The following is an 11454-nucleotide window of genomic DNA, read 5'->3' as shown; positions in this document are numbered from 1 at the left end:
GAAGAGAACAATAAAGAAAAAAATAAATTATTTTGTTCCGATATTTTTTTGAAAGGAATTAAAGAGAAAATAAGAATTGATAAATGATGATCTTCTCTTCCATATGTTCACAAATGAGAGGGATTTGGAGGAAAGACATGTTTGGTTATCTTGTAAGCCTTCAAATCCAAAATACATTTTCCTTTCTTTTTTCTTCCCATTTTATTTCTCTTTCTTTTCATTCTTTGTTACTAAAACTTGGAACTAAGTGTAAAGGTGTCAGAGTGAAATTGGTCCAAAACCATTGTTACTAAAACTCAGAACTAAGTGTCCAAATTGGTCCAAAACCATTGCCATCTCCTCATCTATCCACTATAGTCCAAAATACAATTTCCTTTATTTTTTCTTCTCATTTATTTCGTCTTCTATTCTTTATTTTTTAACTAAAACTCAGAGCTAGGTGTAAAGATGTCACAGCGGAAGAGGGACACAACCATTGTCATCTCCTCGCCTATCCACTATAGACCACCCTCCATCCGAGTCTTGGGTCATGCCCCGAATAAGAATTATCCCTTTAAAATAACAATTAATTTTTTTAACGACCGGTTAGCAGATAAAAATTAAATTCATCAAATTAGTTAATTAGCTTCCTCGGGAAGCGGGACGAAACGATTGTCATCTCCTCACCTATATAGTCCAAAATATAATATCCTTTACCTTTTCTTCTCATTTTATTTCCATTTTCTTTCTTTCTATTTTACTAAAACTCGAAACTAGGCGCAGAAGTGTCCAAGTGGAAGTGGGACAAAACGATTGTCATCTTCTCTATCCACTATAGTACACCTTGAGTCGTGTGTCATACCCTGAATAACAAATATCCCTTTAAAATTAAGGTTGATTTTTTTTTTTTAAATGGCCAATTAAGTGGTTAAAATTTAAATTCATCAAAGTTAGTTAATCAACTTATACCCATGTTTGAGCTTAAACATTTCTATGAAGTGGGCTAGTCTTGCATACAAAAATTTGAATCCACTTCAATTAAAAGAATAGAATGTGATGTTTTATTGTTACTAATATATAATTAATCTATCGAAAACATTAGTTAATCTATCAAAACCATCAATTTCTAACGAAACGAAAGGGTAAAGACCAATTGACAAAAAATTATATATATAACACAAGAAAATTAAAAAAATTAAAAAATATACTTTACTCGATAATACAACACCAAATGAATAAAATTTCTTTTGGGGAAATTAATCAATCCAAATTTTGTTTGTTAATATCAACCAAAAGGATCCAAATCCTTGTTATAATTTTCTGCTTCTTCTTCACCACCCAAGAAACCCTGGTTCAACAACATGCTTATGGGATCAACCTCTATCTCTCCTAAACCTGAAAAGAAATCGTCCGGTTGACCACCACCACCTCCACCTTGATCCGGCAACTCCGGTCGGTACCCTTGAGCAGGAAAATTTCCTTCCAATACTTGTAATTCATCTTTCACCTCAAGCCTTACCCCCACTAGGGTTGATCCTTCATCTTCTGTTGTTTCTATTTGTGGTGGTTGTTCCGTGGTGGTGGTGGACTTTGGTGGTTGCGGAGTTCTTGTGGAGCCGGCGAGGGCGTTTCTTTGAGTAGGCCATGGATGGTTGTGTTCAGAGGTGTAGGTGATGACCAACATGTTAGGGTCTGTGCGACTTCTTTCCACTTGTTTTCTTGCTGAGCAACCCTTCGAGCTACTGCATCTGTAATAGCCTCTGAATATGCGCATGAAAATTTAATTAGATTATGATATTAATTAAGAAAAAGTAAAATCCCTATTAACATTTAAAGTATCGGAAACAGATAATTGAGGTGAAAATATTTGATTGAAATTAGGGAATGGTTGATAATTCTACGTCAATGCTTTATAATTTTTATGTTTACCTATTTTGCAGAATTTGTTTTAGTTTGGTAAATATTTACTCTTTTATAAAATACCTTGGTTTATGTTCATTTTGTAATATGAAAAATAACAATACATTTAATTCGTCCATTAATCTTGATTTTTTATATTTTAATCCGTGTAATATATCACGACATGATGATCAAATCAGGTTTCAAGGTAAATTTGGTCTTAAAATGAAAACTTTAAACTATGTTACTATTTTATACTATAAAAAAGTATACATTGTATAAAATAGAATTAACTAAAAAAATAAGTCAGTGCATCTAAACTCTAATTAAAAAAATAAATTATTTATAAAACTACAACATTTTTGGACAAAGGCAATAATACTTTTAAGAGTGGACTCAAGTTAGGAGAAAAATACGTGTTAAAAATGGTGACAGTGAAAGGCTTCACTAAATCATCGAATTATTTCTCTTTCAAACTTTTGAAGTTGTATTCCATGCATAAAAACTTGTATCAAAATAGTTTTTTTGTATGTTTTTAATTAGTTTGTAAAGTAGTTTTTCTATGTTTTTAATACTTTGTTGAATTAGTTTTGTATGATTTTAATTATTTTGTATTTATTAAAATAATAAATAAAAAAAGTAGGTCGGAAGGAATGTAAAGATTAGATTTTCATGTGTTATATGATAGAAGACATGAAGATAATTAATACTTTAAGAGTGGACTCAAGTTAGGAGTGATATATGATAGAAGACATGAAGATAATTAATACTTTAAAGATGGACTCAAGTTAGGAGAAAAATAGGTATTTAAAGTGGTAATGGTGAACGGCCTCATTAAATCGTTGAATTATTTCTCTTTCAAACTTATGAAGGTGTATTCCATGCATAAAAACTTGTATCAAAATAGTTTTTTGTATGTTTTTAATTAGTTTGTAAAATAGTTTTTTATGTTTTTAATACTTTGTTGAATTAGTTTTGTATGATTTTAATTATTTTGTATTTATTAAAAAAAATAGCAGATCGGAAGGAATGTAAAAATTAGATTTTCATGTGTTATATGATAGAAAACATGAAGATAATTAATTATTCAACGGTTCTTGAGAATTTATATACACGATTGATGATCGTAATTACAAATTACATGATGGATTTAACTTATATACATGATTTCATGACTTTAATTACAAAATGGAAACTGAATTTTAGTCTTACCAAGTGTTTTTTATATATATTGTATAATCCATTAAATTGTTACGTGAATTTATGTATCGAAAAATAGTTAAATGTATATTTATATAATCATGTTTTACTGTTTACTTTTTTTTGGCAAAAAGAAATATTATTTTAAAATTCTTACAGGTTTTTACCCATTTTGAAATGAGGTTGATTCTTATATATTTATAAATTTATAAAATCTTAGTAACAACTTAAAAAATCATTGTATAAATCAGAATAAAATCTATTTTGGATTCAAATGGGAAAAAAAGATAAAAAATGGTATAAAAAAGTCAATTTATTTTATTGATTATTTATCCATTTTCCAATGAAAACCCATCTATAGATGTCATAGTACATTCATATATTATCCATATATAAAAAATTAAATGATAATTTTATATGAGATGGGTGTATGTGTAGTTGTGTACCTTGGATATGGAGACCCTTTAATAGGCTTCTGGCCGTACTTCCTCCAGGCCCAAAGGTCCGACGGCACCACTTCGCCGGTGGGTCTACTATTTGCAGGTGCTGGAGCCGGTATGCACACTACTTTCTTCGCCTGACTCTTCCTGCCCATGTAAGTGTAACCATGGTTACTATAACTACCCAATTGTTTAAATAAATATCTGATTTGATATACATTTAATTAAAATTAGATATGTTGTACTTGTTTCGTATGAGCCGCCTATGATTTTAGTTTTGTTTTTGTTAAAAGATACAAGTGGGATAATATAACCCTTAATTTTCACAGACGGAGACGAATAGATAGAGGTAGAAAAAAACAAAAAAAATAAATATGCGGACCAATATATAAAAAATATACCAAAAGAAGAAAATGAGAACCGACAGAAAGTGCAACGGACAGGAAAAAACAATAAAAGCTAAATATGAGGACAAACCCGGAATTTGCCTCGTGCCATTTTTTGTATTTTTTATGAAAAAATATAAAAGTTTAGACTGTAAGGACCAAAAATGTCAAAACGACTAAATAATTAAAAGGTTGAAATTAGAAAGTTTTTAGAAAAGCGGCCAAAGTTGTCAATTTTTTAAAGTTTTGTGGCCAAACTTTGAATGTTAAAAATGTTAAAAGGTTTCTAAAAAATGTAAAAATCTTGATTGGAAGGACAAAAGATGTCAAAATAACTAAAGAATAAGAGCAAAATTAACAAAAAAAAACATGTATATATAAAGGAATAACCATTTTTGTCAAACTCGTAGCAAAGTTAAAATGAGATACAATTGAACACATATATATATATATATATATATATATATATATATATATATATATATATATATATATATATATATATATAATAATAATAATAATTAATTATGTATCAATATAACAAATATTTTGTAATAACCACAATATGCATAAAGTATATAATATTTGTTATATTTGATACATAGTTAATTATTTTAATTAAATGTATATTATTTGATAAAACTTATAACAGTGAAAAAAACATTTAAAATACAATTCATTCATATATTTTGCATTAAGTGTTATGTATTAAAAAAACAAAAATATTTAAGGTTAAAATTGAATAATAAAAACTTCAAAAAGTCAAATATGAACAATTAATTTGAGATAAAGGTAATATTATTTTTTGTTTGGTGATCTTTTGTTGGGAAATCTACGACAAAATCTAAATATTTTGGGTTATTTTACCGTTTAATCTCAACATTTGTTTTTTTATCATAAAGTCTTAATTATCTAATTTTATATGATAATCTATCATTTTCTATTGAAAAAATTAAAACTTTTTCATTAATTTAGATAAAATACAATATAATCATGACTAATCTTTTTAAAAAAATAAAATTTAAAATTAAACCATAAACTTATCTAAATATTATGATTTTATCAAAGATTTTTTTACTTTCATTCTTCCGTCTTAATGGTTAATGAATCAAAGAGTTACTTGGAACCCATGAAGAAAATGCATAAAATAGATTACTAAGTATATATTAAAATGTAGAGATTACTAAGTAGTTGGACGACTTATTAAATAAACTCACGACTCCAATATTAAAAACTATTGAAAATTTTATTCAAATAGTAAAAAGCTTTTCAATAAACTACAATTGAAACAGCTTTTACATAAAGACGTATCTAACCCAACATATTTTTGTATAAAATATAGGTAACCATTTTTCAATTCAGCATCATTCTTTACAACAAACTTAACGATACACCAATTTTAGTATCATAGTATTCATTAATACTAAAAACGTTAATTTATATATATATATATATATATATATATATATATATATATATATATATATATATATATATATATATATATATATATATATATATATATATATAGATGCGAATAATAATTGCTTGATATAACAAAATGGAATAATGAAAAAAGTAAAATGCACAATATAATAATATAATAAAATGAAAGATAATAAAATTTTACATTTCATTTTAATTGTTTAGGCTTAAAGAAATGGATACAATATTAGATTGTAATTAATAAATAGAAAAATGAATAAAGTAAAACTAATAATATATAAAATAATGTTATTTTGTAAAATTATTTTATTAAGTAAAAATAAATTGTTAAATAACTATATATATATATATATATATATATATATATATATATAGATATATATATATATATATATATATATATATATATATATATATATATATGGGTAAAGTGAATATACCTAACAACCTTATATAAGCTTAGGTACCTAACCATATTATACTACATTGTTTTGCACTATATTTCCATTGCAATCGTCTAAGGTTCTTAAACTTCAACCCTTAACTTGATTTACTTCAAAGATTTTCAAACATTCACCATTATATTCCTCCTACACCATTTGATTTGCAACGGTAGTATATGAAACCCACCAGGGGGTCTCCGATAGAAAGACGTCATTTGAAGGAAGATAATGGTGAAGGTCCACAGATTTTGGAAGCAATCAAGTTATGAGGTTGAATTTTAAGAACTTTGGGTGATTACAATGGAGATATGATAGTATGATGTGGTTAGGTACCTAAGCTTATATAAGGTTGTTAGGTATATTCATTTTACCCTATATATATATATATATATATATATATATATATATATATATATATATATATATATATTTATATTTATATTGAAATTAGTTGAAAAATAATATTTCTAATCTAAAAAAGCTTTAAAACAAAACAAACTAGGTGTGTGTGTGTATATATATATATATATATATAATTAAAATAAAAAATATTTATTAAAGGAATTGAATTTCTTAAAATAAAGTTTATTGAAGAATATATGGATAAAGTTAATTTATAATTGTGTTATATATACATATTCCTTAAAAAACATACTTCATGTAATGAAAATTAATTCTGGTAAAAAAAACTGTATTATGTGAAGAATGCTTCAATTCATTCATTTGTGAGAACCACTCATTAATTTTTTTATACTGTCAAATGTTTCATATTATTTCTTTTGACTATTGCATATTAAACAATCCGGAAACTACATTTTTATTTGTTAAATTGTAATTTAAATAAAATATAAAATAAACATGTATATATTTAAAACGGATTGAAGAACTGACATCATGTCATTAAACTTGGTTTGGGTCAATAGAAAATATCAATTACTTTCATCAATCATTTTAAATTACGTGGTTCGTTCGGAATTTATTGTTTATCTTTTTTTTATTATTATCATTTTTCTTAAAACTAATCTCTATTATATATATATATATATATATATATATATATATATATATATATATATATATATAAAGTAGGTGTACATGTATTTATAACATTGGGTAACTCATTAAAATATGTATATTTGAATTGATAGAAATAACTAATTTCTAAATTGATAAAACATATAAATAAATTATTAACCCATAAGATAAAGATATACATTTCCTAAGAAATTTAGTAAAGTGGAACTTTCTTTTCATAAATGAAACTTTTTTTTTTTTTTTTGCATTCCTAATCAAATGTTGCATTTAACTTCAAATTTATCTAAAAATTAATTTTTAAAATTTTGATAATACATTTAAAAGAATTAAAAAATAAACAAAAATAAATTAAGATTGTAACTTAATCGAGAGACAAAATGAGAGCTTGGTGGTACAAAAAGAATGAACAAACCAAAAGGTGAAAAAGTGAAAAATAAAAAAATACCTGAGACCACAAAAAATGCAAAATCAAAAGCTGATGGAAACTTAAAATTCCATTTCATATGTTGCCACTGTTTGGTGACAGTGAACTCACGTTCAATCATATGATATGACATATTAAGAACTATTGAGCTTCAAATCTACTATCAACTTGTCTTAAATTACTTATTTTTTATTAGGAAATAAAAAATATATATGTATTTTTTTATTTCTTTTAAATATAATATACTTTATTTAGCTCTATTTAACATATTTATTAAATATGTGTTCTTTGTTTATTTTATTAAAATAAATTTAACGAAATATTAATAATTAAATTACATGTCGAATCTGTATTTTATATATATATATATATATATATATATATATATATATATATATATATATATATATATATATATATATATATATATATATATATTGATTGTTCTCTTCTTTTGATGAAATTTTAATATCGAGCCTAACACCAACTCTAAATGAATATTTGGCCATCAATTAACTATTTGTTTAATATGTCTTTTAATATATATAAAAATAAAATAAACTTTGAAATTAGAAAAGTAACAAAAAGAAGCTCAGAAAAATGCTATACTTTCTAATAAATCCATTTTATGATGCAATCGTCAATATTTGTTTTGTTAGATAACAGAAAGATCCAACAACAATAATTCTTGATGCTATAGTATTCAACATTTTAGTTGTTCAATAAAATAAAATAGAAATAAAAATAAAAGAGTAGATATAATTATGTCTCCATAATACAATACAATAAGTAAACAGTATACCAAGAGGCATATAGCCTAATGGGTTGTAAACTTGTAATTAAGTTTAGGTGTCCTTAGTCATTTGTATTTGTATGAGTTAGATTATGTTTGATATCTAAAAAAAACTTATTGGTTGTTAGATGTTAATTGAAAAGTTACTTATAGCAAAAGTTATCTGCAAATTTATAAGTTAATTGATAAAAAATTACATTTATTAAAAGTAACTCATAATTTAGTTGAAATATATAAAATAACGTTTAGTATATAGTGTTTTTATAACTAATTAAGGGTATACTATAATATTTAAAAAAAACGCTTGAAAAGCTAATCTAATGCTGTTTTGGAGTGTTTTTCTATCATTTTTGGAAAAACCAAGAATCCTTGGTTTTTTATAAAAGTTATTTTATCAGTTTTTGTTTAAAAAATTAATGTTTGTCAAATATTTTTTCTAATTTACTGAATTTTTGAAAAACAAATAAGTTAATTAAAATTAATTTTTAAAAACTATTTGGATTAGATTTGTGGTGAAAAAAATCAATAAATTAAAAAATATTTGGTTACATGTAAAGTTACACTTTTCAAAGTTAATAAATCAATGTCATAAAAAGTTTGCAAAAATTATAAATCCTGACTTTTCAAAAATTATAAATCGTGACTTTTCAAAAAATTGATTTTCATAGGCTTAAATATAAATTGTTTTAAAATGTCTTTTTCCTTTGTCAAACATTTTTTAAAACTTATTGATTTTTCAAGAAGTTAATAAATTAATAATGAATTTTTAGATGAAATCTAAACATGCTTTAAGTTATTTTGAAAAACACTCACAAAAACCCCAAGATAACTTTTTAAAAAAACTGCTTTATAAAGTGTTTTTTATTTTACTAACATAACAATTTTAGAAAACTCAAAAAATAAATTAATTTATTAGTTACTATACGCTAAACACAGTCTTAGTTGTTCAAAATACTCAAGAAATGATGTATATAAACCATAATCTTTTAAGTTTTTATTTAAAACAAACTTATCATTGAAAAATAGAAAGATTTGTGGAAAAATGAAAAATAATAATCCGAAATAACGCAAACAAAGTATTGCTTTAGAGATGGAAATGACACATATATATACATGAAACATAACATAATTATACATGTTCCAAGTAAAATAAAATGTTCATATAATTATGACTATAACGTTATTTTTTATAAGATATATAAAAATAGATCGATAACAAACTTGGAAAATGTTACTGTTAGATATAAATAGATCAATGATATTATATATTTAAAATCTTAACTTTCAATAATGTCTAGATAATAAATTTTAAATCTACCCTTGAAAAAAGCTATTAAATAATATCAAACAAATAGTACTGTTGAAAATGTTGTGAAAAGTAAAATATACCATAAATCATTTTTGAGTTTTTAATTTAGATGACAGACAATAAATAACAATATCGCGGTTTTGTAACATATTTCTCTATTTCTGTAAATGAAATGAAACATAGGAAAAGTACGTTTTTTAAATATCCATAAAAAAAGATAATCAAAATAAATTAATCTTGAAATTTTATGAATTACAGATAAAATTTTTGCACAGAAAACTATACATTTGAAATAAAATATCTAACGATAAAGAATCTTTTGAATTACAAAATATTGAATTTTTAGTATACATTTTAAAATTTTTATTTTCTAATTTTGGCTTGTAAAGTAACAAGTCTTTAATAAATCGTATTATTATCATGTGTGTTTTTAAGGATCGCTTAGACTTCCAACGAAGCCATTTATATCGAATTCATTGTTATTATACACTATGCAAGACTTTTTACCTTCAGTATTATTATATTAAATACGTAAATGTATCTAATGGATTAAAAATTATCATAGAAGTTGTAAAAGTGAGTTAAAAAATATATGTGTATCAGTTATGAAGCAATATACATGCGATCTTCCTATATATTATTTCATTGAAGCAGTTTCCAATAAGAAAGAATTTAATATGTGCAGGGTATCAAGTTGTTTACCTTCTCTTGATGCCCGGATTTCGCGGGGATGAGATCTGTAAGGTGGTGGAGGAAGTTTCCAGCAAGCAACGTTTTGATGAAGCAGCAGCAGCAGAAGAAGAATTAGAAGAAGATGTGATGATATCATTATTTGAAGAAAAAGTTGACTTTGCAGCATTTGGTGAAATCTGCAGCATCTTTGAAAATATATTATGATTATGGTTATGGTTATGGTTATCCTTGATCTTGCGATCATGATCAAACCCTAAAGGTGTTCTTGCTGCTGGAGTAGGTTGTTCAAGTTCATCTAAACTGTTTCCAAAGAAGCATGGAATTGAAGTTCCTTCATGAACGAGTGGATCTGCAAGAAGACTCGTGAAGGGTTGACCAAAACCAGCTTGATCATGGATTCTTGTTGACTTTTGGATCATCTGTGGTTCTTGATCAGATTGATCAAAGTATTGCCAATCTGAAACCCCCGGAGGATCGCCGGAGTTTACACTGCCTGGCCGGAAAATATCCGCTAAATCACCAAGATAGTTGTTCTCCATTGTCAACCAATGGAAAGAAGATCAAGAATCAACCTCAAGAAAAATTTGCTATGAACAACCAGATTTCTGTGGTTTTTGCACCAAACAGACGTGAAGGTTTGAAGAATGAAGATGCAGCTGATGTTGCTTTTACTTTTTTGTTTACATGTGGAGATGAGTTCTTGAGGGGTGTTGAAAGAGACAGTTTTTAGGGTTTGGAAGAAAGAGATGAAAGTAGAAAGAGAAAGAGTCGCTGACTTTTCACACATATGACAGTTCTATTCCATACGCAAAGAGAAGGAAAAAAGGGTTTGTATATTAGATTCATGATTAGTTAATGGGGATTTTTAGATGGCCATAATCTGACTGAGATATTTGGATTATTTTATATAGTTTTGCAATATACATCTGCGATTATGATACATATATTTATTATTTCTTTATTAGTCCTTTCGTCTTGTTAAGAGTTTATTTTACGGTTTAAAAAAAAAAGTAAAAAAAGACAGAAAATTCCAAAAAAAAAAGTATAAAATATATCGACAACATTCATTTGGTTTCGTACGTAGAAAAATGAAAGCTAACTTGGTTACGTTTTATCTAATTTATAATAGCGAAATTTGTTTTTAGATAATTTTGTTTCCTTAAAGTTAGCTTGGGATACTATATAGTAAGGAGTTTTGACTTTTTTATCATAATTTTTTTAACTTGGTTATATTTTTAATTAAGATGGTGTTTGATAAAGCTTATATGAATAGATTTATAATTTTTTGTCTTATAACTTATTCAGTAAAATAAGAAGTTTTTAATAAGTAAGGATTATTTTACTTATCATTTTTTGATTTATTAGAGGTTACAAACAGTTATAAATTGTTTTTTATCCAAACATTTT

The 11454-nt window shown here is 25.2% G+C and overlaps 1 protein-coding gene across 1 annotated transcript; it reads right to left on the bottom strand.

The window, feature by feature from the left end:
• Positions 1-1122: 1122 nt before the first annotated feature.
• Positions 1123-10876, bottom strand: LOC145006375 (putative WRKY transcription factor 35). Its single transcript, XM_078965462.1, has 3 exons — positions 10057-10876; positions 3525-3665; positions 1123-1739 (listed from the first exon to the last, which is right to left on the bottom strand). The coding sequence occupies exons 1-3, from the start codon at positions 10584-10586 to the stop codon at positions 1265-1267; spliced, it is 1146 nt and encodes a 381-aa protein (XP_078821588.1). The 5' UTR covers positions 10587-10876; the 3' UTR covers positions 1123-1264.
• Between the last annotated feature and the right edge of the window lie 578 nt (positions 10877-11454).

This window comes from Lactuca saligna, chromosome 7 (assembly GCF_052625555.1).
Source record: "Lactuca saligna cultivar CGN05327 chromosome 7, ASM5262555v1, whole genome shotgun sequence".
In the NCBI taxonomy this organism is placed as follows: Eukaryota; Viridiplantae; Streptophyta; class Magnoliopsida; order Asterales; family Asteraceae; genus Lactuca; species Lactuca saligna.
This window is presented reverse-complemented; position numbering and strand designations above follow the sequence as displayed.

What these genes read in the sequence shown, in the direction of transcription:
- LOC145006375 (XM_078965462.1), bottom strand. Translation starts at nt 10,586, where the DNA reads ATGGAGAACAACTATCTTGGTGATTTAGCGGATATTTTCCGGCCAGGC. An exon ending in AATCCGGGCATCAAGAGAAG is followed by an intron (nt 3,666 to 10,056) that starts GTAAACAACTTG and finishes TTACATGGGCAG; the next exon opens with GAAGAGTCAGGCGAAGAAAG. An exon ending in AAAGGGTCTCCATATCCAAG is followed by an intron (nt 1,740 to 3,524) that starts GTACACAACTAC and finishes GCGCATATTCAG; the next exon opens with AGGCTATTACAGATGCAGTA.